General features: G+C 41.2%; 2 protein-coding genes across 9 annotated transcripts in view; one reads left to right on the top strand and one right to left on the bottom strand.

The window, feature by feature from the left end:
* SLC25A13 (solute carrier family 25 member 13) overlaps positions 1-19044 on the top strand; it is a 424259-nt gene extending 405215 nt beyond the window's left edge. For all 3 annotated transcript variants that reach the window (XM_030200826.1, XM_030200808.1, XM_030200817.1), the window contains exons 16-18: positions 16345-16503; positions 16603-16693; positions 17820-19044. In XM_030200826.1, coding sequence (XP_030056686.1) covers positions 16345-16503; positions 16603-16693; positions 17820-18006 — 437 coding nt within the window. In that variant the 3' untranslated portion in view covers positions 18007-19044. The remainder of the gene's footprint in view (positions 1-16344; positions 16504-16602; positions 16694-17819) is intronic.
* Positions 19045-21795: 2751 nt separating this feature from the next.
* The window catches only part of DYNC1I1 (dynein cytoplasmic 1 intermediate chain 1), a 548409-nt gene continuing 544853 nt past the window's right edge, over positions 21796-25351 (bottom strand). For all 6 annotated transcript variants that reach the window (XM_030200752.1, XM_030200770.1, XM_030200797.1 and 3 more), the window contains one exon: positions 21796-23840. In XM_030200752.1, coding sequence (XP_030056612.1) covers positions 23730-23840 — 111 coding nt within the window. In that variant the 3' untranslated portion in view covers positions 21796-23729. The remainder of the gene's footprint in view (positions 23841-25351) is intronic.

Below are 25351 nucleotides of genomic sequence, written 5' to 3'. Positions count from 1 at the left end.
AAACAGCAAAATTTAAGATGAGATGATCCACTGTTTTCATGTTGAGGTTTGCAATAGCAAAACCCTGTTCCGGGTTTTGTTCTTTCATTCGGTTTACCAAGTAATCATCATTTATGTCTGCTTTTACTTTTAACTGCAACCATCAGATGCAACTGAATAAAAGTAGTAAACATTGGTGAAATTATTACATTGATAAAAGTAAAAAGTAACAAATATTTCCTATACTGCTTTATAAGTAAAAGTGACAAAACCTTTACTTAAGTGCAGTAACTAGTTGCATTTACTTAGTTTACAACACTGTCCCAGCACTGTAGAATAATACCTGCTCTTTTGGTGCTCTTTTTATTAAACTGATCTGTAAATCACTGGCTCATTTAGCTTTACAAAGGTCTGATTGACCCAGTTTGACCATGATATCATATATCGTGTAACAAAATTGTATGCTATAGTCAGATATAATTTCTGACAGTGTTCAAATCATGATTGGCCTGCCTCTGCAAACCTAGAAACTGCAAGGGAGCAGCCAAAAACCATTTAAACATAATTAGATGGTAACATTTTTAATTGGTACTACTTGATGATCATTGTTGTTTTAAGTGCTGCCCAGTGTGTGTAGGGTATAGATTCCTCTAAAGACCAGGTGTAATTCTAGGGCTCTAAAATGACAATATAGAAGTGGAGGCATAGGCAACTCCAATACTCAAAAGCTGCAAACTAGTCTGGTGGTCAGAATATCCATAGAGAACATTGATCAAACCAATTTGGTCTAAGGGCATAGTTAATTTATACATTGTTTATTCTGAAAACCAAGGCAGGTCTGTGGGTTTGATATTGGTATTGTACCCTATAATATCCCCCCCCCCCCCCCCCAAAAAAAAAAAAAAAAAAAAAAATATTCTAGGAGAAGCTTGTGAAACTTGAGGCATCTGCAAGTCAGCCAAAATGGAACCAGCATGGATAAAGTAGTTGAAAGCCCTGATGATTCTTTTAACATATTTATAAATGACCTAGAGATGAGAGTAACTAGTGAGGTAATTACATTTGCTGATGACACAAAGTTATTCAAAGTCGTTAAATCGCGGGAGGATTGTGAAAAATTTCAAGAGGACCTTAAGAGATTGGGAGACTGGGCGTCTAAATGGCAGATGACGTTTAATGTGAGCAAGTGCAAAGTGATGCATGTGGGAAAGAGATACCTGAATTATAGCTACATCATGCAAGGTTCCACGTTAGGAGTCCCCGACCAAGAAAGGGATCTAGGTGTCGTCGTTGATATGTTGAAACCTTCCGCTCCCCCCGTTTTCTATTTCTGTTGATGGCTCTCTCATTCTCCCTGTCTCCTCAGCTCGAAACCTTGGGGTCATCTTTGACTCTTCTCTCTCCTTCTCTGCACATATCCAGCAGATTGCCAAGACCTGTCGTTTCTTTCTTTACAACATCCGTAAAATCCGCCCCTTTCTTTCCGAGCACTCTACCAAAACCCTCATCCACACCCTTGTCACCTCTCGTTTAGACTACTGCAATCTGCTTCTTGCTGGCCTCCCACTTAGTCACCTCTCCCCTCTCCAGTCGGTTCAAAACTCTGCTGCCCGTCTCGTCTTCCGCCAGGGTCGCTTTACTCATACTCCCCCTCTCCTCAAGACCCTTCACTGGCTCCCTATCCATTTTCGCATCCTGTTCAAACTTCTTCTACTAACCTATAAATGTACTCACTCTGCTGCTCCCCAGTATCTCTCCACACTCGTCCTTCCCTACACCCCTTCCCGTGCACTCCGCTCCATGGATAAATCCTTCTTCTGTTCCCTTCTCCACTACTGCCAACTCCAGACTTCGCACCTTCTGTCTCGCTGCACCCTACGCCTGGAATAAACTTCCTGAGCCCCTACGTCTTGCCCCATCCTTGGCCACCTTTAAATCTAGACTGAAAGCCCACCTCTTTAACATTGCTTTTGACTCGTAACCACTTGTAACCACTCGCCTCCACCTACCCTCCTCTCTTCCTTCCCGTTCACATTAATTGATTTGATTTGCTTACTTTATTTATTTTTTTGTCTATTAGATTGTAAGCTCTTTGAGCAGGGACTGTCTTTCTTCTATGTTTGTGCAGCGCTGCATATGTCTTGTAGCGCTATAGAAATGCTAAATAGTAGTAGTAGTAGTAAGCAAATAGAATGTTAGGAAATAATGGAAAACAAAAATGAGGATGTTATAATGCCTTTGTATCACTCCATGGTTCGACCGTACTTCGAGTATTGTGTTCAATTCTGGTCGCCGCATCTCAAAAAAGATACAGTGGAATAAGAAAACTTACAGAGAAGGACGAAGAAAATGATAAAGGGGATGGGATGACTTCCCTCTGAGGAAAGGCTAAAGCAGCTAGGGTTCTTCAGCTTGGAGAAAAGGCGGCTGAGGGGAGATATGATAGAAGTCTATAAAATAATGAGTGGAGTTGAACGGGTAGATGTGAAGCTTCTGTTTATGCTTTCCAAAAATACTAGGACTAGGGGGCATGCGATGAAGCTACAATGTAGTAAATTTAAAACGAATCGGAGAAACATTTTCTTCACTCAACGTGTAATTAAACTCTGGAATTCGTTGCCAGAGAATGTGGTAAAGGTGGTTCACTTAGCGGAGTTTAAAAAAAGTTTGGATGGCTTCCTAAAGGAAAAGTCCACTGACCATTATTAAATGGACTTGGGGAAAATCCACTATTTCTGGGATAAGCAGTATAAAATGTTTTGTACTTTTTTGGGATCTTGCCAGGTATTTGTGACCTGGATTGGCCACTGTTGGAAACAGGATGCTGGGCTTTATGGACCTTTGCAGGCGTATTTTCGAAAGAGAAGGGTGCCCATCTTTTGACACAAATCGGGAGATGGGCGTCCTTCTCCCAGGGTCGCCCAAATCGTCATAGTCGAAAGCTGATTTTGGGTGTCCTCAACTGCTTTCTGTCATGGGGACAACCAAAGTTCACGGGGGCATGTCGGAAGCATAGCGAAGGCGGGACTGGGGCTTGCTTAACATATGGGCGCCCTCGGCCGATAATGGAAAAAAGAAGGGCATCCCTGATGAGCACTTGGACAACTTTATTTGGTCCATTTTTTCTTGCGACCAAGCCTCAAAAAGGTGCCCGAACTGACCAGATGAACTCCCCTTACTCCCCCAGTGGTCACCAACCCCCTCCCACCCTAAAACAAACCTTTAAAAATATTTTTTGCCAGCCTCAACTGTCATACTCAGGTCCCTCGCAGCATTATGCAGGTCCCTGGAGCAAGTTTGTGGGTACAGTGCACTTCAGGCAGGCGGACCCAGGCCCATCCCCCCCCCCCCACCTGTTACACTTGTGGTGGTAAATGTGAGCCCTTCAAAACCCACCAGAAACCCACTGTACCCACATCTAGATGTCCCGCCTCACCCCTTAGGGCTATGGAAGTGGTGCACAGTTGTGGGTTTTGGGGGGGCTCAGCAAACAAGGTATGGGAGCTATGCACTTGGGAGCAAATTTGTGAAGTCCACTGCAGTGCCCCCTAGGGTGCCCGGTTGGTGTCCAGGCATGTCAGGGGGACCAGTGCACTACGAATGCTGGCTCCTCCCATGACCAAATGGCTTGGATTTGGTCGTTTCTGAGATGGGCGTCCTCGGTTTCCATTATCGCCGAAAATCAGAAACGACCAAGTCTAAGGATGACCATCTCTAAGGTCAACCTAAATTTCAGGATTTGGGCGTCCCCGACCATATTATCAAAATTAAATATGGACGCCCATCTTGTTTTAATAATACGGGTTTCCTCGCCCCATCACAGGGCCGTCCTGCGAGGACGTCCCCAGGAAAACTTGGGCGTTCCTTTTGATTATGCCCCTCTTCGTCTTTCCCAGTATGGCAATACTTATGTACTTATGTAAAATAAAAAAAATTTTTAAATCCAGTAAAAATTGGGCTTTTGGAAAGGGTTTAACAAAGTACATCACAAAGGACTCCTAAGGAAACCAAAAAATAATGGGATAGGAGGCAATGTCCTATTGTAGACCTGGAACTGCTGAAAATATAGAAAACAGAGTAGGGTGAATACTGGAGTGCTCCAGAGATCTGTACTGGGACCAGTGCTTTTCAACATATTTATAAATGATCTGGAAATAGGAACAATTTTTATTATTATTTATTATGACATTTCTACCCCACATTTTCCCAAGAAAGCTCAAGTTCAATGCGACTTACATAACAAATTAAGAAGCTTTACAAGACAATTAATATGAGAATACAACTATTTAAAAATAAATAAAATTTCTTTTTATATTAGCTGATCACAGATCTAAAGAAGTGGGTTTCAAGTAAACTTCTAAACGACATATTATCGACTGAGTGTCTGATATACTTGGATTATTTATTTATTTATTTGTAGTGAACATTTATATCCCACATAATCCCACCAAGGCAGGCTCTATGTGGCTTATAATGCTAAGGAAAAGTACATCACAATAAGTCAAGTGAGATCATCAGATTTGCAGATGACACCAAATTATTACAAGTTGTTAAATCGCATGTGAATTGTGAAAAATTGCAGGAGGTCATTGGGAGACTAGAAGACTGGGAATCCAAATATCATGTGAACAATACACATAAGGGAAGAATAGCCCAAATTATATCCATATGTTACTAGGTTTCACATGGGGAGTCACTACCCAGAAAAGAGATATATGCATCATTGTGGACAGTATACTGAAATCTTTTACTCAGTGTGTTTCAGCAGCCAAAAAAGCAAGCATAATGTTAGGAATTATTAGGAAAAGAATAGTGAATAAAACAAAGAATATCATAATGCCTCTGTATCATTCCATGGTGCGACCACACTTTGACTATTGTGTGTAGTTCTGATAGCTACATCTTTAAAAAAAATATATAGCGGAATTATTAAAAAAAAATGTTCTGAAGAGAGCAACCAAAATGATAAAGGGGATGAAACAACTCTATGAGGAAAGGCTAAAGAGGTTATATAGAAACAGAGAAAAATGTAGGCAGCCCATATAGCCTATCCAAAGTACACATATTGATATCTTTAGGTCTGTCCACATACAGTGGTGGAAATAAGTATTTGATCCCTTGCTGATTTTGTAAGTTTGCCCACTGACAAAGACATGAGCAGCCCATAATTGAAGGGTAGGTTATTGGTAACAGTGAGAGATAGCACATCACAAATTAAATCCGGAAAATCACATTGTGGAAAGTATATGAATTTATTTGCATTCTGCAGAGGGAAATAAGTATTTGATCCCCCCACCAACCAGTAAGAGATCTGGCCCCTACAGACCAGGTAGATGCTCCAAATCAACTCGTTACCTGCATGACAGACAGCTGTCGGCAATGGTCACCTGTATGAAAGACACCTGTCCACAGACTCAGTGAATCAGTCAGACTCTAACCTCTACAAAATGGCCACGAGCAAGGAGCTGTCTAAGGATGTCAGGGACAAGATCATACACCTGCACAAGGCTGGAATGGGCTACAAAACCATCAGTAAGACGCTGGGCGAGAAGGAGACAACTGTTGGTGCCATAGTAAGAAAATGGAAGAAGTACAAATGACTGTCAATCGACAAAGATCTGGGGCTCCACGCAAAATCTCACCTCGTGGGGTATCCTTGATCATGAGGAAGGTTAGAAATCAGCCTACAACTACAAGGGGGGAACTTGTCAATGATCTCAAGGCAGCTGGGACCACTGTCACCACGAAAACCATTGGTAACACATTACGACATAACGGATTGCAATCCTGCAGTGCCCGCAAGGTCCCCCTGCTCCGGAAGGCACATGTGACGGCCCGTCTGAAGTTTGCCAGTGAACACCTGGATGATGCCGAGAGTGATTGGGAGAAGGTGCTGTGGTCAGATGAGACAAAAATTGAGCTCTTTGGCATGAACTCAACTCGCCGTGTTTGGAGGAAGAGAGATGCTGCCTATGACCCAAAGAACACCGTCCCCACTGTCAAGCATGGAGGTGGAAATGTTATGTTTTGGGGGTGTTTCTCTGCTAAGGGCACAGGACTACTTCACCGCATCAATGGGAGAATGGATGGGGCCATGTACCGTACAATTCTGAGTGACAACCTCCTTCCCTCCGCCAGGGCCTTAAAAATGGGTCGTGGCTGGGTCTTCCAGCACGACAATGACCCAAAACATACAGCCAAGGCAACAAAGGAGTGGCTCAGGAAGAAGCACATTAGGGTCATGGAGTGGCCTAGCCAGTCACCAGACCTTAATCCCATTGAAAACTTATGGAGGGAGCTGAAGCTGCGAGTTGCCAAGCGACAGCCCAGAACTCTTAATGATTTAGAGATGATCTGCAAAGAGGAGTGGACCAAAATTCCTCCTGACATGTGTGCAAACCTCATCATCAACTACAGAAGACGTCTGACCGCTGTGCTTGCCAACAAGGGTTTTGCCACCAAGTATTAGGTCTTGTTTGCCAGAGGGATTAAATACTTATTTCCCTCTGCAGAATGCAAATAAATTCATATACTTTCCACAATGTGATTTTCCGGATTTAATTTGTGATGTGCTATCTCTCACTGTTACCAATAACCTACCCTTCAATTATGGGCTGCTCATGTCTTTGTCAGTGGGCAAACTTACAAAATCAGCAAGGGATCAAATACTTATTTCCACCACTGTATGCTTTATGACAAAGACAACTGACCATTTTAGTAGCTGCCCTCTGGACCGATTTCATCCTGTTTATATCTTTTTGAAGGTGCACTCTCCAGAATTGTACATGGCATTATAAATGAGGTCTCACCAGAGTCTTATACAGGGACATCATCACCTCCTTTTTCTTACTGACCATTCCTCACCCTGTGCACCCAAGCATCCTTCTAGCTTTCACCATCACCTTTTCTACCTGTTTGGCTACCTTAAGATCATCACATATAATCGCACCCAAGTCCCACTCTTCTTTCATGCACAAAAGTTCTTCACTCCTAAAACTGCACCATTCACTCGGGTTTTTGCAGCCCAGTGCTTGACCCTGCATTTTTTAACATTAAATCTAAGCTGCCAAATTCCGTACCATTTCTCTACCTTCCCTAAGTCCTTCCTCATGTTATGCACACCATCATGAGTGTCTACCCTATTTCAAATTTTGGTATCATCCGCAAAGAGGCAAACCTTACCAGACAGCCCTTCAGCAATGTCACTTACAAAAACGTTAAAAAGAACCAGCCCAAGAACTGAACCTTGCGGTGTAGCACTGGTAATATCTGCTTCGTCAAAATGAACTCTATTTACCACTACCCTCTGTCACCTTCCACTCAACCAGTTCCTAATCCATTCAGTCACTTTAGGACTTTTACTGAGGGCACTCTATTTATTTGTTGCCTATGCGGAACCATGTCAAAGGCTTTGCTAAAACCTAAATACACCACCACGTCTTGCTCTCTCTCTCTCTTGATCCAACACTCTGGTCATCCAGTCAAAGAAATGAATCAGATTTGTATGACAAGACCTGCCTCTAGTGAAACCATGTTGTCTCGGATCTTATAATCCATTGGATTCTAAAAACGTTACTATTTTCTGTTTTAAAAGCATTTCCATTAGTTTACTTACCACAGAAGTCAAGTAAACTAATGGAAATGCCTTTAAAACAGAAAATAGTAAAGTTTTTTTTAATCCAATGGATTATAAAGACCCGAGGTAACACGGTGAGTCAGTCTTACCGGCCTGTAGTTTCCATCCTCTTCCATACTTCCACTTTTGTAGAAAGAGACCACATCTGTTCTTTTCCAAAACATTGAAAAGGTCAGCCAGCGGAGCCAGTAGAACTTCCCTAAGTTCCTTCCATACCCTCAAATGTATGTTGTCTGGCCCAATCACTTTGTCCACCTTTAGTTTAGCTAGCTCCTCATGAACACAGTCCTTTGAAAATCGTTCAGGGGATACAACTCCATTTCTGTTTGTCTCCGTGGTCCTTCTCCCGACCCTTCAGTAGTGAACATAGAACAGAAATATTTGTTAAGCAAGTCTGCCTTATCTTTATCAAGTCTTGTCTCTCCATTTTACCATATTGGCTATATTTTTTCTTCCATGTGCATCTTTGCTTTCCTGACTACCAGCTTCTAGATATTGTTGCCTGTCTTCCTCTTTCTGTAATCCCTTGTAGTTTATAAGGGTAACCTATTTTTCCTTACCATTGCAGCTACTACTTTTGAGAACCAGAGAGGCCTCCTTTTTCTCTTACTTTTATTTACTTTCCTGCAAAATGGTTTGTTGCCCTTTCAAATAGTTCCTTTCAGTTTTGCCCACTGCTTTACAACTTCTTCCAGATGTTCCCATCCAGGCAGTAATTTCATGAGGTAATTCCCCATCTGAATAAAGTTAGTTTTTTTGAAGTCTAGAACCATCACTTTTGAATGAACCCTCTCCACATCTATCTTAGTATTAAACCACACCATCTGATGATCACTGGATGCCAGATGATCACCTACTATAACATCAGAAACACTCTCCTCTTTAGTAAGCATTAAGTCGATTATGGCCTCATCCCACGAGGGTTCCATTACCACCTGCTAGAATAGTTCCCCCTCTAGATAATCCAGGATCTCTCTGCTTCTAAAAGACCCTGCAATAAGGATACCCCAATCATCATCTGCCATGTTAAAATCACCTACTAGTAGTACTTCCCTTTTCACAGGTATATTTTGAATGTCTTCAATTAAATCCCTGTCCACTTCTGCCTGTGAAAGAGGCCTGTATATCATACCAATGTAAATACATTTGCCATTCCCTATTTCCAGATTGACCCACAGTGCCTCTTCCTTACCCTATAGGTCCTGCAATTGTGTGGTTTTAATATGATTTATTTATTTATTAATTACATTTGTACCCCGCGCTTTCCCGCTCATTGCAGGTTCAATGCGGCTTACATAGTAGTTAGGATTTCAGTGAATTACAGAGAGAAGTACAGTCTGTAGCAGCATTGTCTTAGCGTAGCAGTATAGAAGTAGTTACTTGTTATCGCAAGACAAGGGGTGTAGTATAGGTGGGAGAATTAGGGAGGGGGTGGGTGAGTTGTTTTAGTCAGGAGATTTGGTGTGAGAGAATAGGGGGGGAGGAGAAGTAGGAGGATTGGTGGGAGGGGGTCTAGTTCCTTGTCATTATCGCTTGGCTGGTTGTTATGTGGATGGGTACATAGTTTAGGTTGGATCATTTGGGTAAGCTTGTTTGAAAAGGTGGGTTTTCAGTAGTTTCTGAAAGGTAAGGTGATCGTCGATTGCTCGAATAGATCTTGGTATGGTGTTCCAGAGTTGGCTGCCTATGACAGAGAAGTTGGATGCATAGTAGGTTTTATACCTGAGTCCTTTGCAGTTGGGAAGGTATAGGTTGAGATAGGTTCGCGAAGATTTTGATCCGTTCCTGGGTGGGAGGTCGATTAGTTTGTCCATGTAGCTTGGGGATCCTCTGTGGATTATCTTGTGGATCAGTGTGTGTACTTTGAAGTTTATTCATTCTTTGATAGGGAGCCAGTGGAGCTTTTCATGTAGAGGTGTTGCGTGCTCAAATCGTGATTTACCAAAAATGAGTCTGGCTGCCGTGTTTTGGGCAATCGGGAGTTTTTTCAGGACTTGTGTCTTACAACCAATGTAAATACTATTGCAGTAGTCAGCGTGAGTGAGTACTGTGGATTGTACCAGGCTGCGGAATGTTTTAATGGGAAGGTATGGTTTGACACGTTTCAGTACCCACATCATGTTGAACATTTTCTTCGTGGTGCCTATTGCGTGGTTTTCAAGAGATAAATGTTTATCTAAAGTTACTCCTAGGATCTTCAGGTTGTCAGATATGGCGATCGTGACGTCAGGGGTGCTAAGAGTAGTTGGTAGGAGAGTAGAGTGTGCGGATGATAGGATTAGGCATTGCATTTTCTCCTTGTTCATTTTCATCTTAAAGGCGTTGGCCCAAGAGGTTAAGGTATTCATATCAGTGATTATTTTGTCGGCGATTTCTGATAGGTTGGATTTGAAGGGGATGAATATGGTAACATTGTCTGCGTAGATGAAGGGGTTGAGACCATGTTTGGATGGGGATTTGGCTAGGGGGATCATCATAAGATTGAAGAGAATCAGGGATAGAGGAGATCCTTGGGGTACTCCACATTCTGATGACCAGGGGGATGAGATTGTTGTAGTTGACTTGACTTGGTAGGCTCTTGTGGTGATGAAGCTATTTATCCATTTAATGATATTTCCGCCGATCCCTAGTTTATCCATATTAACATATAACACCACTCTCCCCACTCTCCCTCGCTTTCTTCCTACCCTGTGTTTCCTGAACATATTCTCTAACGAGCTACAAACTTTGCCTACAGCTGAAATACACAGAGCAACAAAGAGAACAATATATAAATATTAAAATAAAGGAAGCCTCAAGACTCCAGGGCCGTCACAACTTAGACTGTCACCTCTTCAAGAGTATACAACTATCATAGGCTTCAAATGGAGGGGAAACCCAGACAGTGAAAAAAACTAAGGCTGCATTTCAATTAAAGATTTTGATCATGCGATTAATCGCACGATTAAAGTTGGGCCATAGCTAGCTGTTCATGAAGAGGGGGCACAGGGATGGGCAGGGCAACACATTTTCTCTTCCTATCCCTCCCACTCCCATGAGATATAATACCTTTTGTTGGTGGGGATGCCAAAGCCAGTCGAAGAAATCTACTGTCAGTGTCCCCCTTCCTCCTTGTAATGCCTTCGCAGCAAGGAAGCCAGCAGGGTGCTTCCAGCCACCGATGCCAGCATTCCCTGAGCATGCTCAGTTCATACCCAAGCTAAGCATGCTTGGGGAGTGCAAGCATTGGTGGCTGGAGGCACCTTGCTGACTTCCTCGCTCCTGAGGCAGTATGAGGAGGTAGACGGTGACTCAGGAAGTGGATTTCATCAGCTGGCAGGGTTTCAGCTACCCCACCAGCCATTGAACAGGTACTGTAGCTTTGAAGGGGTCTTCACCCATTCTCTCTCTCTCTCTCTCTCTCTCTCTCTCTCCCCCCTTGCCCCCCCCCCCCTCCGTGCCTTCACCCATTCTCTCTCTCTCTCTCTCTCTCTCTCTGTGCCTTTACCTATTCTCTCTGTCCCCCCTGTGCCTTCATCGATTCTCTTTCTGTGCCCCCTCTGCTTTAACCCATTCTCTCTCTCTCCGTGTCCCACTGTGCCTTCACCCATTCTCTCTCTCTCCAATCCCCCCCCCCCCCCCGTGCCTTCACCCATTCTCTCTCTCTCTAATATGCCTCCTCTCCCACATTCTTCCTTGCCCGCCCACCATCTCTCCCAGGCAATGGCGCCTCCTCTCCCCTCCCTTCCCTTCCCTTCCCGGTTTACCTCATCAATTGTCTTGCAGTACATCTGCACTCTGCAGTGGCCAACATCATATTAAAATGCTGCCTCGGCCTATACAGGCCTTTCCTTCTGACCCAGCACCCTTTCCTGAAATTAGGAAGTTGCATCAGAAGCGGACAGGTCAGAAGGAAAGGCCCAGTGCAGGCCAAGGCAGCATTTCAATACACTGCTGGCCATTGCAGGGTGAAGATGTACTGTAAGACAACTAACAAGGTAAACTGGGAGTGGAAAGCTGCCGGTGGTCCCGAAGGGGAGCAAGAGATGCTGGACTGGGTGGACATGAGGGCCGTTAATCATTAACCCCAATTGATTTTTAAAAAATCGCTATTAATGATTAACACATTGATAGCAACATTAGTCACGATTAACGTACATACCTAGAAAAAAACAATAAGGCAAACCTCACTGTCCCCCAAAGAATCTCTACCAAATACTATGGTAATGTGCATTACTGCTCAATTACTCAAAATATTTCCAAAAAATATATTGAAAAAATTCCACCCCCCCCCCCCCCCCAAAAGTGAAAAAACCTAAAACACCCCGGGGCAATCAACAGCACTTAGCTTGCGATGACATTCCAGTTCACTCCATATTCACTTTCAAATCGCTATGTGCTAAATCAATAATTCCAGAGTGTCCTTTAATCAAACATAATAGTGAGGGATGCAGTTTAGATACTCAGGAATTATTGATTTAGCACATAGCGATTTGAAAGTGAATGTGGAGTGAACTGGAATTTCATTGCAAGCTAAGTGCTGTTGTTTGCCCCAGAATGTTTTAGTTTTTTTTCACATGGGGGCTGGAATATTTTTGGTATATTTTTTGGAACTATTTTGAGTAATTGAGCTGTAATGCATATTGCATATTGTTGGTAGGCTGCACAGATGGTGTCACCAAGAACATTTTAGCTTCCTGGACCATGGTATGCTTTTCCAAGTGCTGCTGAGCAGAGATGTCCACCTATTAAAGAATGGAAGAAGTGTTTTTAGCAGTAGATTGGCTAACCTACTTAAGCGGGCTTTAAACTACGTACAAACTTGCACATTTAAAATAAATTGATTAACATATTTTTTCATTCAGTGCATAATTAAGCTCTGGAACTTAACCAGAAGATGTGGTAAAAGCAGCTAGCATAGCTAGGTTTAAAAAAAGGTTTGGACAAATTCCTACACATAAAGGGCCAGATTCTATATTTGGTGCCTAAGAAATCTGTGTGGAAAACGTTTCCAACTAAGCATATTTATAAGTGGTGCCTAGATTTAGGCGCGGTATATAGAATATGCTTAGTCGATATCTCAGTGCGTAAAACTACACGCCTCCATTTACTCCAACGAAAACATGGTATAAATCCCAGCACATAGATTTAGGTGCAAAGGGCCGTATTCTATAACTATGCGTGTAAATTTCAAAACGTCCATGAAATGCCCATTTTCCCGCCCATAACCATGCTCCTTTTGTCCTATGCACATTATAAGTTAGGTGCACTGCGATATAGAATATGCTGAGTTTTGCGTAAATTCGAATTATTGCCAATTAGTGCTCATAATTTCTTGTTAAGTGCTGTTATCAATTCTAATCAGCTTGTTAAGCCAATTAAGTTACACATGTTGTTTTAGAACACGCCTGGATTTTAGCGCGGATCCCTAGGCACGCTATATAGAATCTGGGGGAAAGTCCATAAACCATTATTAATTACACATGGGGAAAGTCACTGCTTATCCCTGGAGTTGGAAGCATGGAATCTTTCTACTCATTGGGATTCTGCCAACCACAGCTAGAAACAGGATACTGGGCTAGATGGACCCTTGGTCTGACCCAGTAGGGCAATTCTTATGTTCTTATGTGCTGAGTCTACATGTGCACAGAGCTCTAGAATACCAAGGGTGAGGCAGTGGGGGCAGTCCGCCCTGGGTGCAGGCAGCAAGGGGGTGCATGTAGCAGTCACACAGCTATTGGCTCTGCTGATTCCCTGTCCCCTCTGACGTTACTTTCTGTTCCGGGGCATGTGACTGCTCCGTGCACCCCCAGGTGGTGAGGATCATGTGCTTCAGGGAGGGAGGTGGTTGATGCGCCGGGAGGGATGTAGTGGCGACTCATCCCAGGTGGCAACCAGCCTAGGTACGCTACTGGCACAGAATAGGGAGGTAGAACATGGCAGCTTCAGCAGCAGCTGAGAAAGTGTTTCTTTATGGAGTGGGAGGAGCTCTGCAATCTAAATGTATGAAATCTTTTAAATCCAAAACATGGGTGAGCAAAGGCATTTAAGTAACAACTCCAGCTTCATCCTGATGTCTATAAAATTCTAAATAGAATGCAACAGGTAAACACGAATCAATTGTTTACTCTTTTTCAAAAACTACAGACTAGGGGACCTGCCACTTAGATTTAAAACATAAGAGAGAATATTTTTTCACTGAATACAAAATATTTGAAAAGTATTAATCCGCAAACGAACCTTTTCCGGAGGTGCGAAGGCAGTAGAACGAGAGGACATGAAATGAGATTGAAGGGGGGCAGACTAAAGAAAAATGTCAGGAAGTATTTTTTCACGGAGAGAGTAGTGGATGCTTGGAATGCCCTCCCGCGGGAGGTGGTGGAAATGAAAACGGTAACAGAATTCAAACACGCGTGGGATAAACATAAAGGAATCCTATTCAGAAGGAATGGATCCTAAGGAGCTTAGCCGAGATTGGGTGGCAGAGCCAGCCGGTAGTGGGAGGCGAGGATAGTGCCGGGCAGACTTATACGGTCTGTGCCAGAGCCAGTGGTGGGAGGCGGGGCTGGTGGTTGGGAGGCGGGGATAGTGCTGGACAGACTTATACGGTCTGTGCCCTGAAGAGGACAGGTACAAATCAAAGTAGGGTATACACAAAAAGTAGCACATATGAGTTTGTCTTGTTGGGCAGACTGGATGGACCATGCAGGTCTTTTTCTGCCGTCATTTTACTGTGTTACTGAATACAAAATTAAGCTCTGAAATTAATTGCTGAAGTATGTGGTAAAAAAACAGCATAGCTGCGTTCAACGAACATTTTAGACAAGTTCCTGGAGGAAAAGTCCATATACCGTTATTAAGATAGACCTGGGGAATGCCACTTCTTATCCCTGGGGGTAAGTAGCAATGAGTCTTGCCACTTTTTGATACTCTACCAGGTACTTGTGGTCTGGGTTTGCACTGTTAGAAACAGGATACTGGGCTAGATGGACCTTTAGTCTACCCAGTTTGGCTGTTCTTAAAGATTTAAGATGAGATGTTTTGTGTCTGTCTCCAATTATCTGGTAGAGGTCCATTAAGAGCATGATTTATTAAAGTTAAATTTTGGATACATTCATTTTAATATTGTTTTGTGGGGTCTGGCCGCAAAACAATTTTTAGGTTATTTTGGATGATAGAGAATGAAAGGGGCTGCTATTTTAATGCTACATGGTACATAAATTTATATGTATATTTAAAGAGCGTCTGCTTGAGAGGGCTGAGGTGGTGCTTAAAGCCAGACCATGCTGGTTTGGACAAAATTTGTTATAGACTTAATAAGCTTTGGAAAAAAATAAGCACGGGAGATTTATGCATCTGCATCTTACCAGTTTGGTTTGGAACAGATACAGGATGGAAAAGTTATAAAGCCAAAAGAGACAGTGTCTTCTGAGTGCAGGCCCTCCCTCCTCCACAAATCTAAGTATGGGTAGTCCTGCTCTAGGGAGAGCGGCTCTGGAAATATTACCCACTGGTAACACGGTATTTTGTTATTTTTTTTATTGATTGCCTAAATCATCCTCCAGACTTTCTGGTGAGGATGTTGAGAGTGGCTGAGCAGCTGCAGAGTGTGTGATTTGTGGAGATAAAAGGCAGGCTGAAATCCCAGCTCCTGTTATGTTTTTGCTGATTTTAACATCCTCAACCTACAAAGTGGCTTCTTTTTTTTTTTTTAAACCTTGTTAAAGGTAGTGTGTGTATCCTGTGTGGGAAGAGGGGGAAGTGCGGCACTGGGGAAAGTTGTGTGTGTGTTCACATAGTGCAGTGTATCTGTGTGTGGGATGTGTGGGGGGAACGGGAGGTTGTCAGTGGTAGTCATGGGGTTAAGCGCCACTCTTTCCAGCTGCTTGTGTGTCACTGCCAGTAGCCACAAAGAGGCGTGAAAAGAAAGCCGGCAGAATGGAGTGAACCTCCAAAAAATCTGAACTTAATAACTATGTGCTGTAAGTTGTTTTTTACAGTGCATTGATTCTATTCTTAAGCTTCCTGACTTTACATAAAAATGGTGATGAGTTGTACTAGTTACGGAAGCCGTTAGCAAGTACAGACAAGGCAGAATCATAGTGTGGTCCTCTGGTGCCCGCAGCACAGTACTTGTCTTTGTTTTTATGTATGTACAGATATATAACTTTTTTTTATAAAGTGGCAGCACACTCTTGCTTCCTTATTACTTGTGGTCCTCAGGCTGGTTGGCAATGCAAAAAGGCATAACTCCAGCTCTGAGGTTAATGTGAGAAAGAAAGGAGTCTGTTGCAAAACCTCTTCACCAATCTACTGGGCCCCCTCAGAACCAAACGTTAGTATATGTGAAATGAGTTTTGGGTCATTATAGTGTGTGATTGTCTGCTCTGTCCTGCTTTTCTTTCCACTTTTTATTTTGCAACAAAATACATTGGAAAGCTTATTAGGATTTTTTGGAGGAGCTGAAATTCATGAACAGATTCACAGAGTTGTCCCATTTATCAGATTGCTGAAAGAAACATCTGAACCTTTATACTTCATTAATGTGACTCCCCCCCCCCCCCCCCCACCACCACCCCATTTTTCTCTAGAGGGCCATTTTAATTCTGCCACTGGCTATGGATACAGCTAGACTGACTACATTGTCTCTCAGCCAAAATGTCCATTGATATATATATATAGAGAGAGAGAGAGAGAGATGTACACTTCTGGGCTTTACTCTAAAACACATGTGCTATTCTTCTTTACAGGGGTGCCTGCAGCATCTTTAGTGACCCCTGCTGATGTCATCAAGACTAGATTACAGGTGGCAGCCCGTGCAGGTCAAACTACCTACAGCGGTGTTACAGACTGCTTTGCCAAGGTTCTTCGAGAGGAAGGCCCAAGAGCGTTCTGGAAAGGAGCTGGAGGTATCTAAAGAAATGTTGCCATCCTGCTTACTATTTACAGAAGAGTTTTCATATTTATTCAGAAGTTCATCCTTCTTTATCCTTTTCTGCTTCTTTTAGCCCGGGTGTTTCGATCCTCTCCCCAGTTTGGTGTCACGTTACTGACATATGAGCTGCTTCAGAAATGGCTATATATCGATTTTGGTGGAGTGTAAGTGCTTATTTGGTGTGACCACATTTATTTTTGTTGTATAACATTTGTTTTTCAAGTAAAATACATTAGGTCAATAGTGGTAGACACACAGGCAGTGGAGCAGGGTGGACCACTAGGACCAACGTTTTCCCCTAAACAGCATCAGCAACTGGGGACCTAGAGGGCTCTCTCCACCCCCAATCAAAAAGGTGTTCTACTGCTCCTGACAGGGTGTGTGAGGCATGAACCCACTCATTTTGGAGGTAATTTTATGAAATGATTTCCACACGTAAAGTATGTTTGTTTGTTTGTTTGTTTATTTATGTATTTATTTATAACATTTATTTTCCTGCTTACAACTAAGCAGGTAACATGAAAACATACATAAAATCAATAAAAACAATACAGTTAGTACAAAGCAATCAGCACAATAAAACATCAATTGCTGTCCATCATCAACCAACAAACTCAGCAGATATATGCCAAGATTAATAAGTAGATTTTCAACTTATTAAATACATCAAATGATATTAGCAGCTGTAAAACACCTGGAAGTTTATTCCAGCATCAGGGTCCAGCAGTGGAAAGTGTGCTGTGGCTAGTAACTGCACAAGATATACACATGTAGAGGTACAGAAGACAGAGGTATAATCTCTGATATAATCTGCACATAGTCATTCTTGGAGGTATAGTTTGGGTGCAGCAGGGGCAGAGCTGCAATGTATGTGTGTATTTTATTAAATACATAAATACAGGTATAGATGACATGCACACGTTTACATGTTGTTTGGAGCAGATATAAATTTGTGGGTTACTGGGGGTCATTTTAGGAGCTGCTTATAACAAAGCACATAGTACCTCTCTCACCATCATAAAATAGGCACTTTTGTTGAAATTTCTTTAGGTACCCTGCTTTAAAATTAGCTGCAGTGTGCTTGTTGGGCTGACCTGTGAGTCTGTGAAAGCATGCTTTGCAGCTTTATTTATTGCTATGTGTGGCATTTAAAGCAGCATTACCAAATTTAAAAAAAAAAACAACCTAAAACTATTTTTTGTAGCTTGTATTTAGACCAGGCAAACAGCACGTAACAGAAACCTTGTGACCTTACTTTGCCTGTTTCTGTTTTTCTTTTTCATGTTACAGGAAACCAGCTGCAGCAGAGCCAGTTCCCAAATCAAGGATCACACTTCCCGCCCCTAATCCGGACCACGTTGGTGGTTATAAACTGGCAGTTGCCACATTTGCAGGGATTGAAAGCAAATTTGGTCTATATCTTCCTCGATTCCTGCCGGCACCTACTGCAAAGACAATTCCAGCCACAAATCCATAAAGGAAGAGTCTGCATTCTGCCTGCTAATTATTGGCTTGTTTTGATATGAGTCCCCCGCCCAAAAGAAAGAAAAATAATTTTCATCCAAATTAGATTAGGACTTTATTTTTTTTTTTTTTTTTTGTGGGGGGGGGGGGGTAATAATATTTTCTTGTTGAGGGAAAAGGGATGTGAAACGCATCTTAACTTTCTCTGTGCTTCCTGAAACCAAATCACTGTGAGTCTTCAGAGACATTTCTTTGGGTTCATATGTATGAATGTATTTGTTGCCATTTTTATAGAATTTGTTAAAGGTGTGAGGTTCAAGAAGGTAAGAGATCTATAATACGATGAATATTTGTGTAGGATATAAGCATGAATATGAAGGACACATGATCAAATTCACACTCTGGTTGATGAAGGCCGTTTCTCGATTGGGCCTCTTCTATTCAACAGTGGCAGCAAATTGCTTTGAAGAAAATACTGTTTAATTTTAGTAAGCCATATCATAGTGTTCTTACGCAAAATCTTTTAGAACAAAGAGATATCAGTGATTGATGTACTTTTTGGTTAAGTTCTAAGTGCAGATGTTACTGAAATGGCCAGTTTGGCACCGATGGTCTTAAAACTGTATATGCACAGATCATATTTCTGGATTGTGTTGTTTAGATTTTATGTGAGCTGTTTCTGTAGAAGAACCACACTGAGAATAATGTTTAACTACTTCAGCTGCTCAAGTTGTCTTCAGAAAAAATTATGCTCATCATCCTTGCAGTTTTATGGGCATTCTGTATATGAGTCTAGAATTTTATTACAAAACTGGCAGATAATTTAGGGCTGACTAACAAATCATGACCTTGAGATAGATATCTGGATTCATGTTTCTATTAGGCACTTGTAGTAAAATGCTGCTGTTTGGTTTAAATAAATGAAATTGAAATCTATGTACTGTATCAATTGCATCTGCCTTAACTATGTGTAATTTGAAACACATTTTTTCTGTAGTTCTTTGAAATCATATGGGTGGTGATGCATCTGATGAAATGAGTTTTCATGATATTTCTGTGCTTTTGGCCTGATTATTATGTATTTGTACACCAGTCTGAAAGTGTAGGTCAGTCCTGTGTTGACAAACATGGGATCTTGTGCAATTTGCACTGTGAATTGCAGCCGAATATTGCGCACATTTTAATCCTGTTCCTGGTCTATTATGTTAATGTTATATTCCCCTTAACACCTTAAAGTAGGTTCGGAGTGGATTGCAATTCGAAATATAACCAGTCTACTAAACTGGGAGCTCACAATTGTAAAATAAAACAAATTAGCAATAAAATAGCAGACATAGCATCAATATCTAACTAAAGAGCACATATTTTCTAAATAGATTTGTTTTTAAAAACTTACAAAATGCTAAATAACCTGCTTGAGATTTCACCAAAGTTGGTACAAAATTCCAAATTTTGAAAGGCCTGGTATGAGAATAAAGTCGTAAAAAATGTCTTTAAAGGTAAGCCTCTATAGGAAGGAACAGATAGATTTAAATTATTACGAGTGTCATACTTAGAAGTCTGTACATTGATCATTGAGTACATATAACATGGAGCCACTCCCTTCAGAATCTTATGAACAGAACAGCAGAGCTTAAAAAGAACCTTAGCTTCCACTGGCAACCAATGGAGTCTTTCACAACATGAAGAAATTCTATGGAATCTATGTAGACCAAATGTAAGATGAATTGCTGTGTTTTGAATGGTTCTGAGTCTTCTCAATAGATATTTCTTACAGCGAAGATTAATATTACAATTGTCAAGTTTCGTAAGAATGAAAGCTTCTACTAAGAACTGAAATGACCTAAAGAAAAATGTTTCCAAATACGTCTGAAGTTGTTCATCATCCAGAAACGTTTTTTTAACTAGACAGTTTACCTGAGATTCCCAAGACATGTTATGTTCTAACAAAACTTCCAAAATTTGCAAAGCTTTTTTCAATTTATAAGTTAAACCATTCAGTAGTAAGAAAGATGGCTTTAACAAAATATCTTGGTTGTCAATCAAAAGAAACTTGGCTTTCTCATGATTAAGTTTAAGACAATTATTAAACATCCATGTTACTATCATTGCCATGCAGTTCTCTATTTGTGGGATTACTTTTATCACACCTCTATCTATTGGAATCAAAAAATTAATATCAGCTGCATAAATATAAGCTATGCATATATTATTTCAGAGCTTGAAAGGTGTGAGTTACAAGATGTATTTTAATCTCTTGTTCAGAGCACCAAAAGATGGTCTAAATTACTACTACTGCTACTACTATTTAGCATTTCTATAGCGCTACAAGGCGTACGCAGCGCTGCACAAACATAGAAGACAGTCCCTGCTCAAAGAGCTTACAATCTAATAGACAAAAAATAAAGTAAGCTAATCAAATCAATTAATGTGTACAGGAAGGAGGAGAGGAGGGTAGGTGGAGGCGAGTGGTTACGAGTCAAAAGCAATGTTAGAGGTGGGCTTTCAGTCTAGATTTAAAGGTGGCCAAGGATGGGGCAAGACGTAGGGGCTCAGGAAGTTTATTCCAGGCGTAGGGTGCAGCGAGACAGAAGGCGCGAAGTCTGGAGTTGGCAGTAGTGGAGAAGGGAACAGATAAGAAGGATTTATCCATGGAGCGGAGTGCACGGGAAGGGGTGTAGGGAAGGACGAGTGTGGAGAGATACTGGGGAGCAGCAGAGTGAGTACATTTATAGGTTAGTAGAAGAAGTTTGAACAGGATGCGAAAACGGATAGGGAGCCAGTGAAGAAACTTGAGGAGAGGGGTAGTATGAGTAAAGCGAACCTGGTGGAAGACGAGACGGGCAGCAGAGTTTTGAATATTTAAGATGGGTTTTTTAAAATATATTAGAATACGTAAGAGTGCTGCTCAGTATCTAGATAGTACTTAACTCTCAATACCTGCCTTTGAGAAACAAAAGTATGTTGATAATGTAAATAATTTACTTACAACTGAAATATTGTTAACAATATTTGCTCTCCAGTGCATAATTATTTTGAGATAAAATGTGAAACTGAAACAGTCCATTCAACCTTCAAAGCAGGATAACAAAAAGCTTCATATGGAACCTTGGAACGGTTGCAGGGTGATTGCCAGCTTCTATATAAGGCAGTTACACAATCAAATGCAAACTTGTCCTAATAAACAGATTTTGCCCACATTTTGGTAGTATCCATGACATCTGAGGCATATTTTCAAAGCACTTAGTCTTCCAAAGTTCCATAGAAAACTGTGGAACTTTGGAAGGCTAAGTGCTTTGAAAATACGCTTATAAGAGTCCTGTCAGTGGAACCTTGCTTCAGAATGCAGTCAAGCACTTTGACAGTGACGATCTTCTACCCTATCCTGTGTTTTTTGTTTGTTTTTTTTTTGTTTGCAGGACAAATATTCAAAATAGTTTCATTTGTGCTTAACCTCTTCGAACTGTTTTTTCACTTGAGCCTGCTGTGGGAAGAGTTAGAGAGGAGAAGTCCTTTCTTTCACTATATGATGAACAAGTATAATATTCTTCTCTTTTCTAGGTTTCTAATATTTTTCTGATAGCCACTATTATCATGACTACTACTACTACTACTATTTAGCATTTCTATAGCGCTACAAAGCATACGCAGCACTGCACAAACATAGAAGAAAGACAGTCCCTGCTCCAAGAGCTTACAATCTAATAGACAAAAAATAAATAAAGTAATCAAATCAAATCAATTAATGTGAACGGGAAGGAGCCAGTGAAGGGTCTTGAGGAGAGGGGTAGTATGAGTAAAGCGACCCTGGCGGAAGATGAGACGGGCAGCAGAGTTTTGAACCGACTGGAGAGGGAAGAGGTGACTCATTATCATGAGAATATGAAATGGCTGTTGTCAGCACTTCATCATTGTGAAATATTTATTGTGCATTGTTTCACTGAGTTTTCCTTCATGTTTATCGGCGTTGCTTAATTTGCAAATCTTGGTGCTCCTGTGTTGTGATGTCACTTTTGGTGTTTGGTACAGACTCCTGAGGCAGGCCATATGGCCAAAACATGATTCGTGTTGTCTTTTTTGCCAACTAATAAAGGGCCCTGTTTACTAAGGCATGTTAGCATTTTTAACGCACCTACAATTAGCACGCACACTAACTCTGTCGGCACCTATAGGGGTATTGTAGGCGTGTAAACGGTTAACGCACATACATGGTTAAAATGCGTTAAAGACGCTAACGCACCTATAACATGGCTTAGTAAACAGGGCCCAAAGCTTTTACATCACACCACTTGGATTTGGGACTTTTTTTTTTTTGCCTTTGCTGTCTTTGCTTTTGTTGTTGTGATACGAAGGTTTGTTCTTCTTTGTGTCTGTGACAATGGCTGCTTATATGAAATATTTTGTGCCTCTGCTTGTGAAGTCCACCATAAAACAACCATCTGGTACATAAGAGGTTGTATGATCTGAATAAATAAAAATTCAGCATAAAAATCATTCCAATAATTTTTTTTTGTTATCCTGGTTTTTTTTTTTTTCAAAATAATATTGTTAGCATCAAATATTTCATGCTGTAACAGCACATAATGTACAATGCTTCACATCTTAATGGAACTTTTATATCAGAAAGGTCACATACTGAACTTGAAACTGAGAGGTAGTGTACGTGTTTGGTTAGGAGATTCCCCACCTTCTCTTTCTTGGCTTTTCATTGTTTCCCTGTATAGCTGATTGTTTTCTGCCAGGCTCCTTCCAGTACTCCAGCTGAGCAGAATAGCAGAGATTAACGTACAGAGGAATTTGAGAAGAGTGATGATGGTGAACCTTATGAAGGACCGGACAGAGCTATCGTTACCACAAATTATTTTAGGAGTATCACTGTGATGAAGCCAAACTTGGGTTTGTACTAATTATATGCCACAATCATCTTGTGGGATCGGATGCACTAGAATTGCAAAAGTACATTAACACATATGCTCTTGTCCGCAGGTAGTTTGAACTTTCCTTACATAAGTTGCAGCAGTCAGGAAATAAAGTGAGAAAATGTCTAGCAAACATAAGAATATTACAAAAATGATTACATCCACTCCTATAAACCTCTGCTGCTCTCACACTTTTATTTTTATCACTGACCTGATTCTTTTTTTTTTCAATACCTTTGTTATCTTTATAGCAACATAGAGACAATACAGTTCTCTCATGCCCATGCTTTAGGATCATTTATTTCAAATAAATATGTTCCATGCAGCACACCACAGTAAATAAGGAGCAGCAGTGTTCATATTCATATAGTACATCCATTCATGATGTAAGTCACCATGTGAAACACCACATCTAAAGTCTTTGGCCCAATCTCATACAGCAAAGCACACAACATCTGCACATAATCATATCTGACTTCATATGGATTTAATACAACCGTGGCTGAACTGCAGGCAAGTAGAAGTTTCACTGGAGTTGGCTGCCGAGTACATGCAGCTACTAAGTAGTTAAAAGGCATCAACTCAGTCCATAAAGCTCTTTTGTCTGTGTTGTCATTCTTTCTTGTAAGGCAGGATTATAAAGCTTGGAGCTGCTATGGGGGACAGTTTGAGTTTTATAAAGCTCATTATGATCAACATGGAGAGCACTGAGAAATGATGACATATTAAGCTGGTAGAAGATGCCACAGTAATACTGATAAAATACAGAGAATCCAACCAGAAAAAAAAAAGTAGGTAGAATGCAGTCTTCTGTCTGTTAGGCTGATAGTTCTACTGTGCCCTCTTCCTCACCGTCTCCCCTGTTAGCACGAATCTCCACCAAAGTCCGAGCAAAACGGCTCCATTCATCGTTATGGGGAACAGCAAACTGAAACAGAAAGGAAAAATGTTCAGCAATGGGAATCTGCTTGGGGTGTCAGTTTTATGTGTTTACTCCTGGATCCTATACATGGCACCTGAAAATCCGCACGAAAACCAAAGCATATTCTATAACAATATGCATAACTTAATTGGTTAACTAGCTAATCAGCACTGTTAATTGGATGTTAAGCAATTATCAGCACTAATTGGCACTGAAATATACATGCACAACTCACTAAGTGTATTCGATAATGTGGTGTGCCTAAATTTTAAGTCGCATAGTTGAAATGAAGGTGTGCCAATGGGTATTTCCAAAATCTATGCACATTACATAAGTAATGCCATACTGGGAAAAGACCAAGGGTCCATCGAGCCCAGCATCTTGTCCACGACAGCGGCCAATCCAGGCCAAGGGCACCTGGCAAGCTTCCCAAACGTACAAACATTCTATACATGTTATTCCTAGGATTTTGGATTTTTCCAAGTCCGTTTAGTAGCGGTTTATGGACTTGTCATTTAGGAAACAGTCCAACCCCTTTTTAAACTCTGCTAAGCTAACCGCCTTCACCACATTTTCCGGCAATGAATTCCAGAGTTTAATTACACGTTGGGTGAAGAAAAATTTTCTCCGAGTTGTTTTAAATTTACTACACTGTAGTTTAATCGCATGCCCCCTAGTCCTAGTATTTTTGGAAAGCGTGAACAGACGCTTCACATCCACCTGTTCCACTCCACTCATTATTTTATATACCTCTATCATGTCTCCCCTCAGCCGTCTCTTCTCCAAGCTGAATAGCCCTAGCCTCCTTAGTCTTTCTTCATAGGGAAGACATCCCATCCCCGCTATCATTTTAGTCGCCCTTCGCTGCACCTTTTCCAATTCTACTATATCTTTCTTGAGATGCGGCGACCAGCATTGAACACAATACTCAAGGTGCGGTCGCACCATGGAGCGATACAACGGCATTATTATAGAATAAACTTGACCTGTGCCTAATTTAAGCATCAGGATTTACACCAAGTAAAACATGGCCTAAATGAACATGGCCAAATTTGGTTGCATGGCGAGCCGCTCAGCGTATTCTATATACCGCATGGAAATTTAAGCCTATTCTATAAAATTTAAGTGTACTTTAGAGAATACGCCTAGGTGCAATTCTTTTCCACATGGAGTTTTCAGGCACTATATATAGAATCTAGCCCTTAATGTCATGGTTTTGGAAAACAGGGCCCATTTTAGGGTTCACTTTCAGACCCCCAAGTACAACAACAAAATCTTTTCTGAATAGATGGAAGTGCTGCATCAGCATTGCATTCTTGTGTCCACTGCTGAATATCAAGATATATGTTATATTGAGGACCTGCATTCCTATAGACTTTAATTACATCTAAAAAATGTAATCAATTACTTTTTCAGCCCAGACTACAAAAAGCAATGAACACTCACTTCAAAAAACATAACACCTTAAAGCCTACAAAAATAAACACACATTTATTAAAGTGTACAGCACCCATCAA

The sequence above is a fragment of the Microcaecilia unicolor genome, chromosome 1 (assembly GCF_901765095.1).
Source record: "Microcaecilia unicolor chromosome 1, aMicUni1.1, whole genome shotgun sequence".
NCBI classification, from domain to species: domain Eukaryota; kingdom Metazoa; phylum Chordata; class Amphibia; order Gymnophiona; family Siphonopidae; genus Microcaecilia; species Microcaecilia unicolor.
Note: the sequence above shows the minus strand (reverse complement) of the source record. Positions and strands in the feature narration are given on the sequence as shown.